Below are 24,891 nucleotides of genomic sequence, written 5' to 3' on the forward strand. Positions count from 1 at the left end.
GCTGGATCAGACCGAAGCTCCAGCATCCTCCTTTCTGTAGCAGCCAATCAGGTGCCTTCAAGGAGGTCCACAAGTGGGGGAAAGGAAAGCAACCGCCCTTCTTTGTCACTTTGCCCCAGCAACTGGGACTCAGAGGTAGACTGCCTCTGAACATGGAGATTCTATTGGGTCCAGTGTGTGCGTGTGTGTGCGTGCGCGTGTGGCGGGGGGAGACGGATATGGGGTTTTTGCAACCATGCAGAAAAGTGAGGCTGTAATTCGCCTCTCTTTGGAAGGAAATGGGAAAACCTTCAGGCACTTGGGAGGACCGTTACCTCTCTAAGACTGGCAGGGGGTCCAGAATGTCCCCTGCTGCTGCTCCGCTCGTCAAAGGATGAAATGAACCCCCAGTCTACAGAACAAGGTCACTTACGAGGGATTTTCTTGAATACCACGTTACACATGAACTTCTGGAACCTCTCTGCATAGAAACTGGGTCGGTGAACTGAAACCGTATCCTGCAAATGACAATGACCCAGTCACATGGCAAAGCGCTTTGGCTATCGAGAAGCAACCCAAGCCTACAAAACTCTGCCAAAAGGGTGTGCCTCCCGGTACAGGAACCTGACGCAGACTTGAGGGTTGTCAACCCAATAAAGTTTTTTAAAAATCAATATTACTCATTCCCACCCTGCAAAAGTGCCCCTTGGAGATGTAGAAAAAAGCACAGAGAAGGAAGCGGAGATACAGAAGAAAGTAATTTAAAATTGCTTTTCCTCCTAAGGTGGAAGAATAGCAGCTTTGTAAAAGCCACTTCTGTCAGAGGCTTGCGTAACGTGCAAACGGATTCTGAAGAAAGAGATCACTTCTCAGAAGGAAGGCCTGGCCTACTTCCCTCTCACTCCCTAGCACCCACAGGAGGACACAACTACCACCACAAGACAAACAAGCACACCCTTCACAGTGAATCTTACCTATTCAAAACTGTCCTTTAAACCATTTAAAATGTTTGCCAAGTGACCTGCCAACCACGGCCCTAATTTAAAGTTCAGGCTGCTGCAGAGGAGCAAGACCTGCCATCCTGAACGATGGCTACGGATATTTATATGCCCCTGGGGCGCTGGCTAAGGGACTGCAGAAGGAGCAGCCCACCAGCCTGCTCAACAAACTTCCGGTTTCAGTTCTGGGGATGTCAACCCATGACACCGCACCCCTCTTTTGAAAGGTGCCGGTACCTCCTAGACGAGGAAAAGCGCCAGGCAACGGTTCTATTGACTTACCCCGTCATGAACCAGTGCTTTCCATGAATGCTCTAGCTTCTTCATGAACCTGGAAAGGAGGATTGGACAGGGTGAGGGACACGTTAGTGCAGGTTTTCACTGGGAAGGAGAGCTGGGCTTGTGGGAGCAAGCGTGCATTGTCCCCTTTGCCAAGCAAGGCTCACCCTAGTTGCACTTGAATGGGAGACGACATGTGTGAGCCTTGTAAGAGATTCTCCCAAGGGAACGGGGCCTCTCTGGGAAGAGCATCTGTATGTTTGCAGGCAGAAAGTTCCAAGTTCCCTCCCTGGCATTTCCAAGAGAATATAACACTAGAACCAGGGGTCATCCCATGAAATGGATTGCCAGGAAATCTAGGACCAACAAACGGAAGTACTTTTTCACACAACGCATAATCCACTCGTGGAATTCTCTGCCACAAGATGTGGTGACAGCCAACAACCTGGAAGGCTTGAAGAGGGGTTTGGATAACTTCATGGAGGAGAAGTCTATCAAGGGCTATGAGTCGGAGGGCTGTGGGCCACCTCCAGCCTCAAAGGCAGGATGCCTCTGAGTCCCAGTTGCAGGGGAGTAACAGCAGGAGTGAGGGCATGCCCTCTTCTCTTGCCTGTGGGCTTCTCAGAGGCATCTGGTGGGCCACTGTGTGAAACAGGATAGACTAGATTGGCCATGGGCCTGATCCAGCAGGGCTGTTCTTATGTTCTTAAGATAGGCCCGAGACTCCTGCCTGCAAACTTGGAGAAGCCACTGCCCGTCTGTGTAGACAATACTGAGCTAGATGGACCAAGGTCTGACTCAGTAGAAAGCAGCTTCTTATGTCCCTATGAAGAGCGAGTTGCTGGAAGAGCGTGTGAAAGAAGCCCCATCAGCCACCTTGCCAACAACCCAAGCCTCTTGGCAGTGGGATGTTCTAGGCACTGCCAGGAGGACTAGCTGGTCCGCTTCAAGGATTTTGCTGCTACTGCATTTTCGCTGGGGTCGCTGAGTAAGCGTCAGGGCAACCACCAGAACAGGCAACAGTGCAAGGACAGCCAGCCTGCATCCCCACCCTCTGTAGCTGTGACTGGACTGAAACTCCATTCCTACCACCACTTTCCAATGGAGGTTTCCAAAGCAGTTTACATAGAAAAATAAACAACACATACACAAGAAGCTGGTCCCCTGTCCCCAGAAGGGCTCACAACCTAAAAAGAAAGTAGATGAAGTAGACACCAGCAACAGCCACTGGAGGGGTGCTGTGCTGGGGTTGGAGAGGGCCAGTTGCTCTCCCCCTGCTAAACGTAAGAGAACCACCACTTTAAAGGGTGCCTGTTGGCTCGGATGGCAGGGGCTCCAGCCACCACCAGCCACAGTGGCCAAGAGACAGGGCGAAAAGAACAGGAGCTGCCCTCTTCCAGGTCAGGCCATCGCTCCACCTGGCTCAGTAATGGCTACACTGCCTGGCCGTGGCTTCTCCGAGGTTGCAGGCAGGAGTCTTCTCCAGCCCTCCCTGGAGATGCTGCTGCCAGGGAGGGAACCTGGGGCCTTCTGCAGGCCACGCAGAGGCTCTCCCGCTGAGCGACTGCCCTGCCCCTCCAGGTGAATACCTGACAGTCACCCATCCAAATGCAAACCAAGGCAGTCCGTGCTTAGCAAAGGGGGCCATCCATACTCACGACCACCAGACCAGGTCTCCTCTCCTCTTCTGGGCCTTGTAGTCTAATAACAGCTGGAGAGCCTTGACCAACCTCGAGGGAGTCGCCTGCTACTGAACAGAAACCCTGCAGTGCCAGCGGAAATCCCCCAGCATGCTTTGGGCCTCCTGGCAGGGCCAATGTTGACTACTCTATGGACCCATTTGATGAGCTCAAACACAAAATATAATTTTTTTTAAGAGAAGGGCCTGTCTGCGTCCCCTCCCCACACCCAGCTCACTCTGACGCAAGCGAGCCCTTTGGCCTCGGCAGATTTTCAAAGCAATCCTCTGTCCTGCACCCACCAGCCCGCTTTGAAGTGAGTTTGGCTTCGGCTCCCTTGTCACAGCGGCACCCTGCAAACAAAACGCCAGCCAGCCAGAATTCCTGGCAACGGCAGGCCGCCGCCCGCTCCCCTCCGCTCCCCCCACATCGCTCCCTGAACACCCCCCACGGCATAATGACTTGATACAGAACAGGACCTGCAGGGACCTGCAAACAGGAGTTGCTTCCTCAGCGGGAATTCCTTGCTGGGGACAGGCCTGCTTCCCCTCCCATCGACTGGGGAAAGAGCCTGGCCCTGGACTCGGGGCCCTCTCCTTAAAGGAACAAGGGCTGCTTTCCCGGGTCGCGTTCCTCCTTCTCAGGCTGCCAGTTGTCTTGGGACACTTTCGCTTTGAGATACGACATGGATTGTGTCGGCATATTCTTGTGCACTGTGGTCCCGCGATAAGATGGGCGGCGGCGGGCGGGGGGGGGGGGGGAGGTGGTTTGGTGGTCTTTCAAAGAAAAGGTTAGGAGCACAGGAAGATGTCTTAGACCAAGCCAGGCTATTGGTCTAGCTAGCTCAGTCTTGTCTACACTGACTGGTAGCGGCTCTCCCAGGTTTGGGGCCGGCGTCTCTCCCAGCCCTACTTGGGAGATGCTGCCAGGCAGAGAACCTGGGACCTTCTGCATGGGAGCAGATGCTCGACCACTGAGCCACGGCCCCATCCCCTAAGAGAAGTTTCTTACAGCGCTCACATGTCGCCTCCCACCCAAGTGCAAACCAAGGCAGACCCTGCTTAGTCAAGGGGACCATTCATGCTTGCTACTGAAAGACCAGCTCCCTTCCTCCAAGTCTCAAACAAGAAAATCTACCTCCTCGTTCTAAGGAGGACACTTGGGGCTGCTCTGGTCTCCAGATAACAGGACACTTAATGAAGGACATTTGAGGAAGATGATGATTAATTCTATTTCTATTTCAATTCAATTTCTATAACTCTCTTCCAAAAATGGCTCAGGGAACGAAGAAATAATACATAAATAAAATTGTGAGCCCAAAGGGCTCACAATCTAAAAAGAAACAAAAGAGAGACCCCAGCAACAGCCACTGGAGGAATACTGTGCTGGGGGTGGAGAGGGCCAGTTACTCTCCCCCTGCTAAAGAAAGAGAATCACCACGTTAAAAGGTGCCTCTTTGCCAAGTTAGCAGGGGTTAGACATAGAGACGAACCGATTTCACAGCTGGCTTTGCTGTATAATAAAGGAGGCGCCATCTAGTCAGAATGGCATCACATGGCTCCAAGCACACACAAACGTAAGAGCAATCCTGCTGGACTGGACCCAAAGGCCCCTTTATTCCAGCATCCCATTTCCCACAGTGGCTAATCGGAAGTCTCTGGAAAGCCCACCAGGAGGGGCTGGAAGGCAACAGCTCTCCTTTGTAACATGCAATACTCAGGTAGACTGCCTCAATATATGTAGACTCTACTCCTAACTACTGGGGCTAAGAACATCATCTGAAGAGGCCTGCCAGACATCCCACATCTCGTGGGAAGGAGTTCCACAAGCGCACCCTGTGAAAGAGGCCTCCCTTGGGTCTGCCTTGAATCTGCCACCATTCAGTTTCATAGCAGGTACACTACACAAAAAATCCAAGATAATGCAACATGAGATTGTGGACTCTGTCTCTTTCCCCACCACACATACAGCCCTTTGAAATGTTTTACTTATCTCTTCCATGAGTGGAACTGTGGAAAAATACTTTACTACATCTCTTTGCTAGTGAAGCTCAGATTGCTTCCGGGCTCAGATCTGACCCATTCTGTTGTTGTTGTTAACATCTTATTGCAATTAATTTCATGAGCAGGCGAGGCATGTATTAATCTTGGTTTCACCCAACATATTCACTAGTTCAGATCTGACCCATTCCACCGCAGAGCAGGGTTTTCCCTCAGTGATGGACTACAACTCCCATCATCCCCAGCCACAATGGATGACAATGGGAATTGTAATCCAACATCCTGAGAACCCAGGGCTAGGAATCCTCGCTTTAGAGCAGGGCTGTATCACTTTGGCCATCCTGCCGGTTTTGGATTACAACTCCCATCATCCCTATCCACAGTGGCCAAAAGGGATGATGGGTATTGTAGCCCAACACCTTCAGCCCTGCAGTTATGCAGCCCTGCTTTATAGAAAGGAAAGTCGCTGATCCAAAGTGAACACACCAGAAACAAAATCTGACTCATCAAAAGCTAAGCTTGAACTATTCGGCGTGAAGGGACGAGGAAAGCACATGGACAAACCTGTGCGAAACCAGCAAGGTGAAGAACTGCAGACCAGCCTGCGAAAACACTCTTCTCACCTGTAAGACTGCAACACGTCTATGATCCCAACGTAGAGAAGGAGCCTCTCACCCTTGGCATTGCGTGCCGGGATCCCTCCCATCCTAGGAGGAAGAAAGCAAGAGATAGGGACGTGTGAGCTCCTGGCTGAGCACGGAAGTATGAAGAGGCTTGGGAGAAAGAGCTTGCTTCATGAAAAGGCTAGGATGCGTTCCGGAAGTTCCAAGGGATGTCCAAGCTTCTCAGAAGCACCATCTCAGGCGAGGTATTCCCCTTTCATGACCAGACAGGAGGGGATGCCCCTTCTCGTTCCATCTGGGAAGAGGCATTCCCTCTTCACTCTCACACAGGAGGGGATGCCTCTTTTAAGATGGTGACAGCTGCAACACGTACATGATGCAGCATCTTAAAACCAGGAAAGCACGTTTTCAAAACGAGTGTGCAGGTTTAAATCAAAGCTCATCTGATCCATCAATTCAGATTTCTTTTGTCAGGGGGCAACCCAGGTTTACGCCCCTCACTCCCATCTCCACGTGGCCACAGACACTTACTGGTCGTCGGTCTCTATGGTGCCCCCTCGCCGGGCCTCCCCTTGGATGGACTCCATGGCCGTGGAGTAGAGGGCCTTCTGGGCATTGGGCCGCCGCGTGTCTGCATGGGACGTCCCGTCCGCCACAGCCCGCTCCCTTTGCGCCAGATCAATGTTGTGAACGGCCACCAGCAAACTGTAGTCCATGATTTTGAAACTCTGCAAAACCTGGAGCAGCGGGGACAGGGGGGGAACCACACGCATTGTCAGGCCGGATATATCTCAAAGCCCGTCTCCAACTTGGTTACACAAACAAGGAGTCCACACTGCATCACTGCAGTCCTATGCCAAGCTTGGAAATTTAGACATTTAACTTGCCATGCCCCAAGGGATTCTTCAGGTCCTTAGCCAAGCTCAAGATTTTATCAGCCTATAAAGGGCTTGCCGAGGTGGAACGGCTCGTTCCTCTTTTAAAAGCAGGTACAGACGTCTTTGCAACGAAACCAAGAAGAGTGCAAATGGCTCCAGTTCAAAATCTGGGTGCCCCCATCATCGGGAATTTGGTAATTAGTGAGTGACCCTTTAAGACCTTCAAATTTATTACTTAAAAGCAGATAACAATACCCTGTACAAGTGTTGTTAAAAGCATAGTAAACTTTTGAACTGGTTTGGTTACAGTATTGGGAAGTGAAAATTCATCTTGGGAGAAGTCCCCAAACTAAGTGGTACAGGAAACCAGCAAAGAAAGATCTGATTATGAATAATACATCAGCACATCCACAGATTACTAAAACCCACACTATGGAGAATATAGTTAAAAGAGCAGTAACAGTCTCATCAGAGGAATGAATACAAGGAACAAAGAGAGAGCTACTGCATTGGGACAAAGGAATGGCTGCAGGTTTCCTTTAATAAGAATGGCCGGAATTAAATGTATACCTGACTTACCGGTTTTGAAAATTCCCTTTGTATCTGACAATTTTGTTAGACAATGTCAGAGGACATGACGTACGTATGACATTAAGGCCAATGTGGTGGTTCAGTCAGCTAAGCCTTTGAAACATCAACTGGTGAGAATGAGATTATACGACAGGAGATGTGACAAGACAGATTGTCCAGTATGTGAAATGGGGCGAGGGGAGCCCCTGGTGGCGCAGTGGTAAAACTGCCGTCCTGTAACCAGAAGGTTACAAGTTCGATCCTGACCAGGGGCTCAAGGTTGACTCAGCCTTCCATCCTTCCGAGGTCGGTAAAATGAGTACCCAGAATGTTGGGGGCAATATGCTAAAATCATTGTAAACCGCTTAAGAGAGCTCCGGCTATAGAGCGGTATATAAATGTAAGTGCTATTGCTATTGTAGATTAAAAATAGTGTACAAAACAATGTGTAAAGAGTGTGGGGAGTTTTATACTGGAGAAACAGGAAGAGAGTTAATCACTAGATTTAAAGAACACTTGGCAGATGCAAAGTATGTGGGGAGAGAGGGAGGGAGAGAGAGAGAGAGAGAGAGAGAGAGACCATATGACCAAATATCATGAAAGAATCACAATGCCTATTAAGGTGGATGTATTGGAGGTGGAGCGTTGCTTAGTAAGAAGACAGATTAGAGAGGCAACATATATAAACTCAAACCCAGTGTAAATGGCAGGGAAGAGTTAAGGGAGACCGTGAAGTATATTGGCTACTAGGAAGAGAACTGGTCTTGTGGTAGCAAGCAGGACTTGTCCCCTTAGCTAAGCAGGGTCCACCCTGGTTGTGTATGAATGGGAGACTACATGTATGAGCACTGGAAGATATTCCCCTTAAGGGATGGAGCCACTCTGGGAAGAGCAGAAGGTTTCAAGCTCCCTCCCTGGCGGCATCTCCAAGAGAGGGCTGAGAGAGATTCCTGCCTGCAGCCTTGGAGAAGCCGCTGCCAGTCTGTGAAGTCAATACTGAGCTAGATGGACCAAGGGTCTGACTCCGTAAATGGTAGCTTCCTATGTTCCTAAGGAGTATGTAATGTAGGAACACAGACACACAGCTGTATGACCTTGGTTCCCTTTACCTCTTGTCTCCCCCACTTTTACCTTATTTGTTGACTGAAATTACTGCCAGAGTGTGTGTAATTAAAGCTGTGAACAATATAATCTGGTGATCCACAGAAGATGGAGGAACAGCACTAAGACTGGTGACACCCACACGCTTGTTTTGTTTTTACTCTGCTTTTAACATTTCAAACAGTGTTGGCATTGTCATCTGCTTTTACGTAATATATTTGAAGGTCAAAGGAGTACTCAGGAGTCACCTTAAATATGCCTATTGCATTGCCAGCTTATCAATTCATACTAGTAAGTGAGTCAAGGCCCCTTCCGGGAGTGGCTCCCTGATTGGGTGGACCTTTAGTCAGAGGGGCACCTGGGCTCAAATCCTTGCACATATAGCAAGTTCATGAGGTCACTGAGTCCATCACCCTCACCCAGCCTAACCTACTTCACAGGCTTGTTGCAAAGACGGCCTGGGGGTGGGGAGGACTGTGTATATTGTCCCCCAACCCCTTGAAGGAAAAACAGGAAAATAATAAAAGCAATAATCTCAACAGAAAATGGTAGGCAAGGATATTTGTTCTCTAACTGGCACGATGGGCTGCAGAGCAATGTAGAACAGGCCTGCTCAAATTAGGCCCCCCTGATATAGAACCTTGCGGATGGGGTTTCTGTCCGTATATTTGACAATTTTGCATTTCTCTTTCAAATTTTGTAATTTTTATATCATGGGATGTGGCGAAGGCCACCCGCTTGGAAGGCTTAGACAAATTCATAGAGGACACATATCAATGACTACTCATCCTGATGGCTTAGGATGTCTCTGAACAGGGGTGCAGAAATGTTGGCTCAGTTTATCAGCCAGAAAAAAATATTTTACTCGCCAGATGGTTCCTCAAGCTATGCTGGCACATTACTCACCAGGACTTTTCCCACTCCTCACAGATTAGTAGATTTCCTCAGCCCTGCCTCTGAATCCCAGTTGCAGGGAAGCAAGGACAGGAGTGGGACCACACCTTCATCTCCTGCCTGTGGGCTTCCCAGAGGCACCTGGTAGGCCATTGTGGGCAAAAGGATGCTTGAAAAGATGGCCCTTGGGCCTGATCCAGCAGGGCTGTTCTTAACAAATTGTAAACTTGGCCACAAGTACCCCCACCCCTAAGAGTGAGCCAAGCCTCAAGCACTCAGCACTTTGAGATGCAGCAGTGGAAGCGCTTCCCTTCCAGCCCCCACCTACCAAGCAGTCCCTCTGCAGTGTCTTGCACAGGGCACTGTACATGTCGGCATCCAGGAAAAGGCCGTCCGAGACCTCCTGCATGAAATCCAGGTCCTTAAAGGTGGGGAAGACCTTCTCGCGCTCCTTCTGGGATGCCCGGCGCTTGTAGGTGGAGCCTTTCAGGTCATACTTCTGGTGCATGCGCACGGAGCGGGGCAACAGGTTGTTCATCACCACGATCCGGATGTTCTTGCCGCCGGCCTGGACGCAGTAGAGCCCGTAGAACTTGGGCAGCAGGGTGCGGGGGTTCTGGTTCAGGTTCTGGAACAAGATGCCTCCACATTCAAGCCGTGCCACAGTATGGGAGAAAGGGGGAGATCCTTCGGGCTCAGGAGCCCACCTGACCCAGGGCCGGACAATTCTGGATCTCAACGAGGACAATCAACCCGAGACTGAGGGGGAGGAAATGGCCACCCAGAGCTATCCCATCTCTGCATCACCCCTCGAGAGCTTGGGAATGGCTTCTCTAGGAATGGCTAGTGTTTTCTAATTTGAAATAATGTGGTGGGCGGGGGTGCCATTTTTGTTTCTTTGCCCCAACAGCAATCGGTGCTACCCAGGATTGCTCTTGCACCCAAGAGGGGTTAATCTTATCAAGCCTCTACTTCCTGAACATCATCTCAGTTCATGAGCCAGACCCACAGACTTTCGGCATCAGTACCATCACAGGGGACAAGGGCTCGTCATGATTTCTGGCAGCATCCACACACACCCCCCCGCCCCCGCCCAGAGAGGGAACATACTAGGTGATAGCCTTGTTGCACTGACAGCTTCCTCTGTGTCACCATCCCTTCGTCATCCCTACCCACAAACAATTAGGGTAAAATTGCTGCCGTTTTTGCACAGAGCAAAACGCTAGGGTGACAGGAGACAAATGACTGAACTCTCTCCATGGAGTCATCTTTGGAAGACTTCCTGTCAATTTTCATTCCCATGCCTCCAACAATGATAAAATTGTATAATAGTTTCCCTGTTAGAATTTTTAAAAGCCTTTAAGACAGCCTTGCAAGTTTGGCCACTGCAGGCTTGACAGTCAGGACAAGAAAAGCATGAACACGCTGAAAGCTGAAAGATGACCATGTTATCCGCGATTTCCCATTTCTAGGGGTGCGGACCTTGACAAAAATCACCACAAGCATCTGTGACCACCCCAGGTGCCTCATGGGCCATTACAAAATGCATATTGGGGGGGCTGGGCTTTCTTTCCATCCTACCCAACTTTGAGTCTTTCTCCCCCCCCCCCGGTTGCATTCCTCAACATCCAGCCTGAAGAAGAATGCTGGGGAATTCAAAAGCTTGCTCACTACTTTGGGGCCTTGGAAATGACTTGCCTAGCCAGCTCATGCTGCCGGGTGCCGGTTCAAATCCCCGCTGGTATGTTCCCCAGACTATGGGAAACACCTATATCTGGCAGCAGCAATATAGGAAGATGCTGAAAGGCATCGTCTCATACTGCGCAGGAGGCGGCAATGGTCGACCCCTCCTGTATTTTATCAAAGACAACCACAAGGCTCCGTGGTCGCCAGGAGCCAACACAAACTTTATCTTTAAGAAACGAATTGCCCTACGGTGGTACCTGGAATGAGCATCTGTGGCAGGGAGGACACTCTGCGTGCCTCCTAACAAGCAGAGCAACTTCAGGATATTATGAATATCGGACATCACAGACAGGCAACCTGCAGACACTCCTTCCCCTCTAGAGTGGCTCACCATGTAGTAACCAGGCAGCAGCTTCTGCAAGAACTCGGCTTCTTTGTGCTGAACTGTTTTGATGATGAACTCGTCATCGCTGGAAACGTAGAAAATGGAGCCGCTGGCCCCGGAGTTGGAGAGCTCGATGAGGGGTTCGCTGCAAAGGGAGCACTGGGGGAAGAGAAGGAGGTCTTGTCAGTACGGGGAGGGGGGCTGGTCTTGTGGTAGCAGGCAGGAATTGCTCCTTTTGCTAAGCAGGGTCCACCTTGGTTTGCATTTGGATGGCAGACTACATGCAAGCGCTGGAAAGTATCCCCCTTCGAAGCTGCGGCCCTAGCTCAGCGGCAGAGCATTCGCTTTGCATGCAGGCGGGCCCCGGTTCCCGCCCTGGAAGTGGGAGAGACGCCCTCTTGAAATTGCCTGAAATTAGGGAGAGCTGCTGCCAGTCAGTATAGACAATCCTGGCCTAGAAGGACCAAGGGCCTGACTCAGTAGAAGGCAGCATCCTAGGTTCCTCTCTCCAGGGGCTACCCACTGGTCTTGGGTCGCAATCCAAAGTGCTGGCTACGACCTACAAAGCCTTCAAGGGTTTGAAGGGCCACCTTCTCCCAGGCACACCTACCCAAGGCCCTTTTATTATTTACTTACTACATTTTCATACCACCTTTCTGCCTTAACAACAAGGCACCCAAAGCAGTTTACAATATTAAAAGAAGCAAATTACAGAAGATAAATAAAATGTTGTCTCAGGCTGTTGGGTCTTTTCAGGAGCGGAGGACAAGAGCTCCCTGGCCTGGGTGCCTCCTTTCTTGCCTTCCTCTCAGGACACACCGGTCTTTCCGTACTCCTGGGAAGGTGGGCAGGGGGCTGCCCCAACAGGCTTACAGGTCAGAGCGGGTCTCTATGGGGGCCGATGTTGTGCTCTCCCCTGGCCTGGGCACCTCCTTTCTTGCCTTCCTCTCAGGGCCTTTTCTGGGCACCCCGCCATCAGAGGTTCGGTGGGTGGTAACCAGAGACAGGGCCTTCCCTGTGGTGGTGCCTTGGCTCACACACAAATGTCCTGACTATGGGGAGAGGGCCACACCTCAGGGGCAGAACATGTGCTTGGCATGCAGATGGTCCCAGGTTCAGTCCCTGGCAGCATCTCCAGGTTGGGCTGGAACAGACCCCTGCCTGAAACCTTGGGGGAGCGGCTGCCAGTCAGAGTAGACAATACTGAGCTAGAGGCACCCAGGGTCGGACTCAGCAGAAGGCAGCTTCCTAGGTTTCTCTTCGAGATGTCAGATAAAGACCATTCTGCTTGCCTCCGCTTCCAACCGCCATTAATGCTGACTGGCTCCGTTTTGATAATGCTTGAACTGCTGTTCAGCTCGTTTTGGGCTTGTGCAGTAATTAATTCCTTTTTGCAGTGAGCTGCCTGGAAGGCTATTGTAGTGGAGAGATGGAACTTTTTAAAAAAAAAAAAAAACCTGGCAAACTGGGAACATGTACAAAGCTGCCTTCGACCCAGTCAGACCTTTGGCGATCTAGTTCAGCTTTGTCTACACCAGGGCTGCTGCTCAACTCCAACCCTCCTGCAGATGTTGGCCTACAACTCCCATAACCCCTGGCTATTGGCCACTGGGGCTGGGGATTACAGGCAGGGTCCAGAAACAGCTGGGGGCCTAAGCTGAGCAGGCCCGGACACCAACTGGAAGCACTCTCCGAGATCTCGCCTCGTCCTCCCCAGCTCTGCTACCTGGGGAGATCCCGCCAGGGATGAACCTGGAGCCTTCCACATGCAAAGCGGGGGCTCTCCCAACAAGCCATGGCCCCATTCCCAGCTGGGAGAGCACCAGAGGGGCTGTGTATACATGCACAGAGTGAGCACAGCTGCAGCGGGGTGTGGGGAGAAGAGGCCAGAGGGGACTAGCCAGGCAGTTGCCCAGTCATCAGTATTTCCCAGGCTGCTGCATTAAGGCCTGTTTGTGTCCGTCACGTGGCCGAGCTGTCTGAGGCAGGAGGGAGATGGGAGGGGGGGGTGAAGGTGTGCGTGGGAGGCTGTAATTACTGCATCCACACCCTCCTACCCCGCCCAGCTTTAAACCAGCAGATTGAGCTAATTGAGGGCTGGGAGGACCGAGGGAAGATGCAAGATAGCAACAGGAGTGATGGTATCTCAGACACCAGTCTGTGTGGCTGCCACGATGAAGCGGACCAAGGGTACGAGGCTGGAGCTCAGCAGCCAATCGCCTTCGTGTCCAGAGGGACCCCAGCATCTCTGATGCCTGGGGAAGACCCTGGCTGCCCCAAACCCTGGAGTGCCACAGCCAATCAACGCAGCAACGCCAAGCTACACAGACTAAAAGAAGGCAGCTTCAGAAGGATCATGTGCCTCGTTTCTGCTTTTGCAAGGTTTTACGTTGAACACAAAGAGCAGGCTGCTAGTCCTCAAGGTTATGTGGGCAGGGAGAAGCTCAAAATAAGAAAGCTGTGTGTGTGTGTGTGGCTCCCTGTGCCTCGAATGGCCCTGCTTATACTTATGGAGATCTTAAGTTGCCTTCTACTGAACTAGATCCCTGGTCCACGTAGCCCAGTGAGGTCTACTCTGACCAGCAGCAGGGCTAAGGTCTCAAGCAGAAAGACCTGCTCTTGTGGTAGCAAGCATGGACTGTCCCCTTTACCAAGTAGGGTCTGTCCTGGTTGTGTCTGAATGGGAGGCTACATGTAAGCACTCTAAGACATCCCCACCCTTAGGGGATGGGGCCACTCTGGGAAGAGCATCTACCTGCTTGCATGCAGAAGGTCCCAAGTTCCCTCCCTGGCAGCATCTCCAAGATCGGGCTGAGAGAGACTCCTGCCTGAAGCCTTGGAGAAGATGCTGCCAGTCAGAGTAGACAATACTGGGATAGATGGAGCAAGGGTCTGACTCAGTATAAGGCAACTTCCTATGTCATCACTTGGTACCAGAGAACCCTCTACCAGAAGATGCCGAGGACTGAATCAGAAACCTCTGGTATGCAAAGCAGATGGCTTTATGCACTGACCTACAACCTCAAGATACTGCTTCCTACTGAGTCAGAGCACTGGTCTATCTAGCCCAGTGCTCTCAACACTGACTGGCAGCTCTTCAGAGCATCAGGCACAGAGGGATCTTTCCCAGACTAGCTGCCGGAGCTCCATCTAGCTGGAGATAAAAGAAAACTAAGGCTGGATGGCGAAGCCCAGCAGTTCCATGCCCTAAAACAGAACAGAGCTGTTCTTTGTGGTGACAAGCATGAATGGTCCCCTTTGCTAAGCAGGGTCCACCCTGGTTTGCATTTGAAGGGGAGACTACATGTGTGAGCACTAGAAGATCTTCCCCCACCAGGGGATGGGGCCGCTCTGGGAAGAGCCTCTTCCTGCTTGGATGCAGAAGGTTCCAAGTTCCCTCCCTGGCAGCATCTCCAGATAGGGCTGAGAGAGACTCCTGCCCACAGTCCTGGAGAAGCCGCTGCCAGTAGACAATACTGACCTAGATGGACCAATGGTCTGACTCAGTAGAAAGCAGCTTCCTATGTAACCCAGAATTCTTTGACTGACACACAGAGGCTCTGCAGGGACATGTAGGCGATTCCAGCTTGGATGAAAAGGCAAACAACTGCAATGCCCCCCAAATCACAGTTAAGGCAAATTCAAGGTCCCTTTTGCAGGAAGGAAACCATCCCACAATTCCCAGGAAATAACACAGATTTATTTTGGTCTACTGAACATAAAACAACAAACATCAACCCCAAAACAAAAACAACAAAACTAAGGATCATTAATCCAATCAAATCGTATAACTCCAGAAGGGAAAAAAGCAAAAGCAAAAGCCAATACAAAACTGAATTAAAATTAAAACTCAACTCGGCCTCATCCAGTCTCTCCGACCGTCTTCCAATAGCTGCCACACGGAACTTAGCTACGTTTTCAGTTACTGTTGCATTAGAATCAGGGGTGTGTGTGTGTCTATCATAAGAATTCCCGGGTTATGAGCAGAGAACAGGAGAACTAGAACTGGTTCTAATATCTTTGTAAAGTTACAATCCATAGAAGGATATGAGCTCATGCTTTAATGGCGCCACTTCCAGATGGGCGAGGTAGACCTTTAAATCAACCTTCTACAAGGGCTGATGGCAGGACATTCAGCCTGGCCCTAGAAAAGGCTTTCCTGCATTTGGGAACAGAAAGGTAACATGCCGCTCCCACAATTCAGGAGATGACACACCTGCCATTCTCATGGAAACGCAAAGAAAGTGACAACTGGAAAACGGTCTCAGCAGGAAGTCTTCTCATTCGGAAAAGGCCTTCCTGGATTACCTGCTCCTGCTGCACACCCTGCAAAAGACTGCCCTAGCTATGTTCATCTGCTGCTTATATCTGGTAGGTTCTGTAATTTTCAGAGATCCCAATTTTTAGCTTTTTAAATAACTTTTAATTTGAAACTTTATTCTAAAAATGTAATTTTAATTGTGATTTTAGCCTGGTCTTTTAACTTGTTTGACAATTCAGATAACTTTATTAGTCTTATTTTACACTGTATCTATTTTATTAATGTTGTGAGATTCCCTGATCAGTAGTGTACTGGAAGGGCAAGGTAAACATATTCTAAATAAATGAATAAAGTTACCCTGCCAGGGGAGCCTCCATTTTGCACGTGTACTGATTCGCCCCTGTTTAAGGACAGCAGACCAGCTCAGACCTGACCTTCACCTGCTCCCCCACATAAGCAGATCTCAGCCTGGCAAGATTTGGGAAAAGGCAGGCCCAGGCTCTCAGCCACTCACCAAGTAGTCATCTGGCCGGATCCCAAAAAGCTCGCGGAAATAGCGGAAAGCGACAGGGGCGTAGGTCTTGAAGCGGAAGTCATTGTAGTGATGGGCTGGAGTTAGGTTGCTGCCTTCACTGGAGGGAGAGAGGCAAGGGGCCATTAGGCATATGAGCACCCGAGCGCATAAACACACAAAAAAACCACCCACAAGATCTTCCAAGGTTGTGATTGCCAAGCCTCCTACTCACAGGGAACATGCGTCAAATCAAAGTATATGCCCAGAAACCCCTGCACCAGTGTTCCCTCTAAAAAGGATTCCTAGATGTTGTTGACTACAGCTCCTGGAAAGCCCAAGCAAAAGCCACTGCAGCTGGGGATTCTGGGAGTTGTAGTCAACAACATCTGGGAATCCCTGTTAGAGGGAACATTGCCCTGCAAATCTGCTGAGCAACATCCTGGGGAGTACTGAAGCAGCTCGGTGTAGTGGTTAGAGTGCTGGACTCGGACCAGGAAGACCAGAGTTCAAATCTTCCTTCAGGCATAAAACCTGCTGGGCGTTTCTGAGCCAGTTACTTCTCTCTCAGCCTAACCTACCTCACCAGGTTGTTGTGAGGAGAAATGTAACCACCCATATCGCTCTGGCCTCCTCAGAGAAAGAGAGGGATGTAAGTGTAAAAATAAGTTAAAATAAATAAAAATAAGTCTCTTGGGGTTGCAAACTGCAAAAAGGTTAAGAGTGGGGAACAAGTGCTCCTTCAAGGAAGCTTGTCTGCCATTAATGAGGAACTCTGAACTCTAGGGTCTGAAGAACAGGGCATCTAATCAAACCCCAAAACTGTTTCAATGTTTCTTCCTTCTGCATCATAGAACTAAACCCAAACCTAAAATCTCTGGGTTGCCCTGGCCTTGAGCCAGAAAAGAAACCACAAACCACAAAAAGGGACAGCCAGTCCAAAACAGGGGTTGGATGATCAAGCACTCTGCTTTCATTAATATGATTTAACAGTTTCCCGTGGTTTATCCAGTGGTATATATTTTGTTTGTAAAATCCTTACACAAACAAACAAAACATCCTATCTCTGGTTAAACAGTTATCATTGCATTAATGATGTGGAACAACACTGAAAGCAAGAACATCTGAGATCATTCGGCATGGAATGTACTTAAACTAGCTCCGCGTGTCTGAAGTAGTGCCGGAACTGAAGAGAGTCCCAGCATGCCAATGAACCTGACAAAGACTGACTGCACATTTTGAGTGGCTTGACTTATGCACTGAAAACAGCTGCGTTAAAAAAACAGGGCTTGCGTGCCATCAAGTATCACCCATACCTGCCCCCCTGGAGTGGATCTCTTCCCCAGGAGACCTCAAAGCCTCCATCAGAATATTTCCTCCAAGGCTATCCTTTGCCACCCAGGGCTTATGAGCTGGTTTTGGTCAGAGGAAGCTGCCACATACCGAGCCAGACACTTGGTCCATGTAGCTCAGGGTTGCCTACACAAACTGGCAGCGGCTTCTCCAAGTTTGCAGGCAGGAGTCTCTCTCTCAGCCCTCTCTGCAGATGCCAGGGAGGGAACTTGGGAGCTCCTCCATGCATGCAGGCAGGCGCTCTTCCCAGAGGGGCCCCCTAAAGGGAATCTCTTCCAGTGCTCCCACAAGTAGTCTCCCATCCAAATGCAAACCAGGGTGGACTCTGCCCAGCAAACGGGATGATTCATTCTTGCTGCCACAAGGCCAGCTCTCCTCCCGTGGTCAGAGGGGTCTGGAAAATATTGATGTGTGAACACATGGAGAGGCTCTTTTTATGGAATCGGAGCACTGGCCCAGCTAGCACATGGCTGTCCCCTCCTGACTGGCAGATGATCAGCTGCACTGCAGGCAGAGGGGGGCCCTTTTCTACCGGCACCCAAGACCCCTGACTGAAACTTCCTGCATGCAAAGTATGGGAAATACCCTGAAGCTCAGCCCCTCCCTGCACAGCGCATGGGCTACTCCACGGCTTCTGCCATTATAAAGAGGTCCCCCCACCCCGCTCCTGCCACCCTGCCGTACTGAAGTCCAGAAGGAAGAAAAAAGGTTCAGAGCTCACCCAGGGAAGAAGATGCTTTCAACTACGTAGAAGTCTTGCATGAGCACATCTCGCTCAGGTTTGGTGCTCAGGCTTCCCACTGTGTGGGTGATCCCAAGCTGGATGGCACCTTTGAGGGCTGAGGACGTCGTCTGGGGGCAGAGGGGAAAAAGCGTTACACCTTCTGTATGGCCGTCCACAAGAGGAGGTGCTTAAAGAAGAAGCTTCCTTTCAATAGAAGAGCATCTCTTTATTCCGCGGTGGGGAGCTTAGTTTTCACCACCCTCTTTCCACGTGCTGGCATCTGTCGTCGCATTTTAATATAGATGTTCGATTTCTCTGTGTGTATTTTAAACATAGGAAGCTGCCTTCTACCAAGTCAGACCTTTGGTCCATCTAACTCCGTGTCGTCGATCCAGACAGGCAGCGGCTTCTCCAGGGTTACAGGCAGGAGTCTCTCTCAGCCCGATCTTGGAGATGCTGCCAGGGAGGGAACTTGGAACCTAGATGCATTTCCCAGAGCAGCCCCATCCCCTGAGGGGAATCTCCTACAGTGCTCACACTTCTAGTCTCCCATTCACATGCAACCAGGGCAGACCCTGCTTAGCAAAGGAGGCAATTCAGGCTTAGTACGACGAGACCAGCTCTCTGACCATTTTAATGCTTATTTTATTCTGCAAATATAGAATCAGCTAGACCACACACGCAGGAGGAGTCAAGCTGAGCCTCAAACATGGTCTGAGAGGTTTTTTCACCCCAACCTCGACACCCCTTGGTTGCCTCAAACCCAGAGCTGCTCAACTTTGGTCCTCCTGCAGACGTTGGCCTACAACTTCCATAATCCCTGGCTAGTGGCCACTGTGGTTGGAGATGATGGGAGTTGTAGCCCCAAAACAGCTGGGGGGGGGCCTAAGCTGAGCAGGCCTGCAACATAGAGAGTGGTGGAAACCAGTTCAGAATGAGCAATACAATTGTCAAGAACTCAGATTTCAATTGTAGGATTAAGGTTTTGTTTTCCTGCTTCTTGTTTCAATTCTTGGGGGGAGGGGAGACTGTGAAAAATTGCAAATATCTTCTTGCACTGTAATGGTGAATTGAATATCAAACTGTATTTGTGTGGCCACCTCATAACCTTTGTTCTCTGGGAAGCTCACAAAATCAAAACAAAGCGTAAACTAAAACACACGATTAAATACACATTAAAAATGACAATACAACCAAAAAACATGTAAAGTCATTTTAAAAGCATTTAAAGACGCGTTAAATAGTTACCGTGTCCATTTTATAGAGCAACAGTGCAAGGAGAGACGCAGGGAGTTATTGTTAAAATTATTTTATAGTAGAATCTGGGTAGATACTGTGTCACAAAGCATGAAGGAACAGGTCCCTGCCCCGAAGGGCCCACAATGTAGATATCACACAAGGGAGACAACAGAGGAAGGGGAGGGAAACTGAGGCAGTGGTGAGCAGAGGAAGAATACGCCTTTCTTTCACGCGCATGTACTCAGGCTTAGTTCAGCCAGGCATGAGGACTGAGGTGTTAAACACAAGGCTTCTCAAACTTGGGTCCCCCAGATGTTGTTGGACTTCCACTCTGCAGTCCAGCACTGGTGTGTGGGGCTCTTTAAGGGCGGGGGAGGGTGTACTCCCCCCCCCCCCGTAGCCACGTTTCCCCCACGGGCGCGTTCGTTTCGAAAAGCTTTTGGGGCAACAGGATACCTCCCTGCCGCCCCTTCCCCCAGTCTTTGGCAAAAGGCTTCAAAAAGCCTTTTGCGCGTGCGCACATCACGTCTCTGTGACAGACGTGCACGTGACAGAGACGTGATGTCCGCACGCGACATATGCACGCGCGAAAGGCTTTTTGAAGCCGTTTGCCGATGACTGGGGGGAAGGGGTGGCAGGGAGGTATCCTGCCACCCCAAAAGCTTTTCGAAACAAACGCGCCGGCGGGGGAAACGCAGCGGGGGGTGGTAAGTACACCCTCCCCGGCCCTTAAAGAGCCCCCACATACCAGTGCCGGACCGCCCTGGAGGCCTTCAGAATGGCCTCGGGACCGGTCCGGGCTCATCCCTACCAGGCAGCATATCGAGGTAGGGCTGGGAAAGACTCCTGACCAGTGGCCCCTCTAATTCTTTAGATCTCTGTGCGGAATGAGTTTTGCTCTGGGCGGCAGTGTCAAGGCACTGTGTGTGCCTACCTGCATTCAGAGGGGGGCCTTCCTGATACAATCTGAGCGGGATCTAAAATTAACTGAGTGGACATCCAAATACCTGTGAGCGCACACACATGTGCACGCCTTACACAGTGCTCCTGACTGAAACTGAGCGCCACTGCCAGTCAGTGCAAGCAGAACTGAGCTAGATGAACCAAGGACCTGACTCAGCATAAACCAACAAGGAACAAAGAGATTCCCCCCCACCGCTCTGCCCCGGCAAACTGTCCACTAACCATGTGATGAAAAAACAAACACAACTTTGTTGGATAGACCTGTAGGAGGAATTATATTCAATCTAAGACAAGACAAAACCATTGGAGATGGTATGAGAGGAATGATCAAGTCCATAGTGTGGAAACGGAGACGATGCAGAAAAGAATAAGTCCACACATGCTGACTCAGTAGAAGGCAGCTTCCTACGTCCCTCTCCTATTCCTTTGCGGGGGTTTATTATTATTTTTACATTTAGATCCCGCTCTTCCTCCAAGGAGCCCAGAGCGGTGTACTACATACTTGAGTTTCTCCTCACAACAACCCTGTGAAGTAGGTTAGGCTGAGAGAGACGTGACTGGCCCAGAGTCACCCAGCTAGTTTTCATGGCTGAATGGGGATTGGAACTCGGGTCTCCCCGGTCCTAGTTCAGCACTCTAACCACTACACCATTCTGTCCGGCTGCAGCTCAGTGGAAGAGCACCAGCTTGGCATGGTGTCCCAGATTCAATCCCTGGCAGCATCTCCAGGAAGAGCCCGGAAAGACCTCAGCACTGCCGGTCAGAGAAGACATGACTGAGCCCGATGGAACAATGGTCTGACTCTGCATAAGGCAACCCCTGATCTCAGTTTTGGAGACAGGACAGAGGGTGTGCACGGACCGTTTGGCCAATTCGGACTGAACGGTGGGTATGTGAACTGGTTCAGGCAAACCAACTTGAACCGGCCCAGTTTGTGATCAAACCGGTTCTACGCACCGTTAGACAGGACCGTAGCTCAGTGGCAGAGCATCTGCTTGGCATGGAGAAGGCCCCAGGTGCGATCCCTGGCAGCATCTCCAGGCAAGGCTGGGAAAGGCTCTTGCCTGACACCTTGGAGAGCTGCTGCCAGCCAGTGTAGACAATACTGAGCTAGATGGACCAAAGGTCTGACTCGGTAGAAGGCAGTTTCCCGTCTCCCAGCACAAATTAGTACACAAGGAGGGTGTGTGTGTGTGTGTCTAAACAGGTCTGCTGTGTGGCGGCACCTGAAATATTCATTGTTTCCCCATTCTCTCTGGCCTGCCTCAAAACATGACTGAGTAAACCTCGCCCAAGAACTTAACAACTGCCTTGCTGGATTCAAGTTCCATCTAGCCCAAACTTCTATTTTCAACAGCAACCAAGTAAAATGCTGCCAGGTGTTCACAAGGAAGGCACAAAGGAAATGGCTGTACCCTGTTTGTCCCTAGTACCTGGTGCTGGTATACTGCCTTGGGACATGGACGTTCCATTGAGCCAAGAGATGTTGACAGACTTCTCCATGAATGCAATCCTTTCTAAAAAGCAGTCCTCCCACCAGCTGGAGAGTCCTAATGCCACTAAGTTGGCCAGGCAAACCATTATCAAGCTTCCCTAGCAGGCCGCGTTACATCAAGAAAGCTAACTATCCCCCCCATTAGGACACAGGAAGCTGCCATATACTGAGTCAGACCTTGGGTCCACCTAGCTCAGTATTGTCTACACAGACTGGCAGAGGCTTCCCCGTTATGGGCAGGAGTCTCTCCCAGCCCTATCTTAGAGAGATGCTGGGGAGGGAACTTGGAACCTTCTGCCTGCAAGCACGCAGGTGCCCTTCCCAGAACAGCCCCATCCCGAGGGGAATACCGTACAATGCTCATGTGTAATATCCCGCTCAAATGCAAACCAGGATGGATCCTGCTTAGCAAAGGGGACAATTATTCATGCCTGCTACCACAAGACCAGCTCTCCTCCCTGGGGCACAGATTCTAAATCCGCTTCCATGGGAGCACATTCCAGTGCAAATCAGGGAGCTTATTATCACGGCAACGTGTGTGCGTGCGTGTTGTGGAATCTACAAATGGTTCAGACAACAGCCCAAGCCAGTTCACAGTTTTTTTTCTTTGAAACATAGAAAGCTGCCTTATACAGAGTGCGGCCCTTGGCTCATCTTGCTCAGAACTGCTACGCTGACTGGCAGCAGCTCTCCAAAGGTTCAGGCAAGAGTCTCTCTTAGCCCTACCGGGAGATGCTGCCAGGGATCGCACCTGGGACTCTCTGCATGGAAACAGATGATCTCCCATGGAACTACGACCCATCCCCTAAGGCAGGGGCTCCTAACTTGTGGTCCTCCAGATGTTGCTGAACTACAAGTCCCATCATCCCCAGTCACAAACTGTAGCTGGGGATGATGGGACTTGTAGATCAGCAGCATCTGAGGACCACAGGGCGGGAAACCCAGCCCTAAGGGGAATATTTTACAGCAACCCATGTTCACACATAGTCTTCCATTCAAATGCAAACCAGTGTAGACCCTGCTTAGCAAAGGGGGCCATTCCTGCTCACCACTGCAAGACCAGCCCTCTCCTGCTAAGCTCCTCATGCTCTTGGATCTAGGATCAAGTCCAAAGATTTAAAACCAGACCGCCGACATTTGACAAAATCAACGGACTCTGTGACCAACAATGTGAAGGCAGTCAGTAAATGGGCTTCTGTTATCGCCTTTACAACTAACTGATTTAGAAAAGGGGCTGCCTGAAACAAATAAAGATTTCACTAAATAACCTACCTCCTAATCTAGGTGCCCCAGCTCCATGGCGCCTGGGATTTGTCAAGCCCTGGGCCAAGATTCCATTCTGACCCTAAAGACGCAGGAAGTATTTGCCCAGCAGCGCTGCTCAAGGGAGGGAAATCTCTAATCCCCTCCTTCACCCAGAAACAAGTGCTGGCCTGTGATGTCATCAGGCAGTGCCATGGCAAGGGAAGGCCCCTAGCATGTCTGGCGTGAGGGCTGGAGTTCGGAAGCCTAGGGTCAGGGACTGATGAAGAGAAGTGAGAGAGCTGAAGCGTGGAAGGAGGTAGGGATCGTGAGTGGGGGCAGCTGAGACCCACCTCAACAGGGCTGAAAAAATTTTCAAACTCGGGTGGTCAGGGATTAGGGAAGAGGAGGATGTAGCCTGCAAATCAAGTTTATAGGGGGAAAGAAAGGAAGACAGACAAACAAACAAACAAACAAACAAACAAACAAACAAACAAACAAACAAACAGAAAAGAGGGGTCTACGGCAATTTGGCAGCATTGATCAGCCTTGGAAAAACCACGGTTCCCTATTACTTGAACCATTCAATATGTGCTAGGCGCTGTGCAGAAATTTTGATGTTAGTCCCTGCTTGCAGGATCACGATTAAATTATATGTGAGTGAGTGAGTGAGAGAGAGAGAAGGTGGAGGGAAAGGAGAACAAACTTGGCACACACAAGGAGAGAGGCAGAAGGAGGAAAGATGAATAGGAAAAAGAAAAAACCCCAATAGTGCAGCAACAGAGAAGCACAAGAGGAAAGCAAAGTTTGAAAATAATGTCTTAGAGCAAGGAAAAGAGGCTGGCTGAATACATGAGAATGAGGAGGAATAGGTTACTAGTCCATAAGGTTCTGGCTTAAGTGTTTCACCAGCCCGCATACTTGGGTTGGTGGCCTCAAAGGGAGGGAGGGAGGGAGAGAGAGAGAAGCTGGTTTGCTTTGAGGAGATTCTCTGCTGCGTACAGCGAGGCTTCTTGAGGGGGCAATTTCCCTTATTTTCCTCGTTCAGACGGATGCCTCTTGGACCACCTCCCAGTACAGCTACTGCTTGGTGGAAAAATACAAGAGCTACCCTGAGGCTCATTTCCACAAAGCCGTTTTCTGGAAATCCCCTCCCTTCTCCCTTCTTTCCGACTTCTCAACCCAGCCCAACCCAACCTCTAGCATCCCACAGAAACTTGGCACTGGGGAGTTTTCTACCTTCACTTTCTTGCTGGGTGTCCAACTCCCACAAAAGGTCCAGCCTGTAACCCTGTACGCACGCACCCACCATCTGCAAGGTTTTATTCACAGGCTAGACTGAAGCCCAGCCTTCGCTCAGAAACAGAGCTCCTTGGTGGAGGCCTCTCCACTTGGAGGTTTATCCACACTGGGATCATGGCAACGCTGGGGACTGCCTGGCTTCCTGCTTCCGTCTGGGGAGGAGCAAGACACCAAGCTTTGCTGCTGCACTACATGCCCCGTGGAATCAGGCACATGCATTGCTTTTCAAGTTCCTAGCCTTCATGACGACAGGCAAGTGACAATATTTCAGAAACCAGAGGATGAGCCTCACAGGCCGTTTACGGGTTACAGGAGGGGAGCCGAGCTGGCAAACTCACATCTCATTTCAAACCATCTCATTCATTCATTCACTCCTCTAGGCAAACTCAAATCCAAGAACTCTCTTCCTGGAAGGAACTACCTCCCTGAGCTCCCACAGGGTACTTGCCACCTTTCCTCCTCAAAACCCACCTTTCCCACAAAGACTTGGGCACAATCCCTTCACCCCTGCCCACATATACGTGGCTGAACTCAATGCAAGTTCCTCCCTCCTCATCGAACTGAGTGTGAATCCCTCCATTCCCCTCCTCTCATTTCCCCAGGTTGACGTCTACCATTGCAAGCCACTTGGGGCAGGGACCTCTCCTCTTATAAGTTCTAAGAGTCCACACACACACACACACACACACACACACACACACACACACACACACACAGACACACAGAGAG

At 50.4% G+C, this 24,891-nt stretch overlaps 1 protein-coding gene across 10 annotated transcripts in view; it reads right to left on the reverse strand.

Moving 5' to 3' along the window:
- Positions 1 to 24,891, reverse strand: part of PIP5K1A (phosphatidylinositol-4-phosphate 5-kinase type 1 alpha) — a 90,762-nt gene that overhangs the window by 19,894 nt on the left and 45,977 nt on the right. For all 10 annotated transcript variants that reach the window (XM_053277982.1, XM_053277980.1, XM_053277976.1 and 7 more), the window contains 8 exons: positions 17,919 to 18,049; positions 15,848 to 15,965; positions 11,079 to 11,231; positions 9,330 to 9,629; positions 6,090 to 6,295; positions 5,559 to 5,642; positions 1,260 to 1,308; positions 413 to 497 (listed from right to left, as the gene is read on the reverse strand). In XM_053277982.1, coding sequence (XP_053133957.1) covers positions 413 to 497; positions 1,260 to 1,308; positions 5,559 to 5,642; positions 6,090 to 6,295; positions 9,330 to 9,629; positions 11,079 to 11,231; positions 15,848 to 15,965; positions 17,919 to 18,049 — 1,126 coding nt within the window. The remainder of the gene's footprint in view (positions 1 to 412; positions 498 to 1,259; positions 1,309 to 5,558; positions 5,643 to 6,089; positions 6,296 to 9,329; positions 9,630 to 11,078; positions 11,232 to 15,847; positions 15,966 to 17,918; positions 18,050 to 24,891) is intronic.

This window comes from Hemicordylus capensis, chromosome 14 (genome assembly GCF_027244095.1).
Source record: "Hemicordylus capensis ecotype Gifberg chromosome 14, rHemCap1.1.pri, whole genome shotgun sequence".
In the NCBI taxonomy this organism is placed as follows: domain Eukaryota; kingdom Metazoa; phylum Chordata; class Lepidosauria; order Squamata; family Cordylidae; genus Hemicordylus; species Hemicordylus capensis.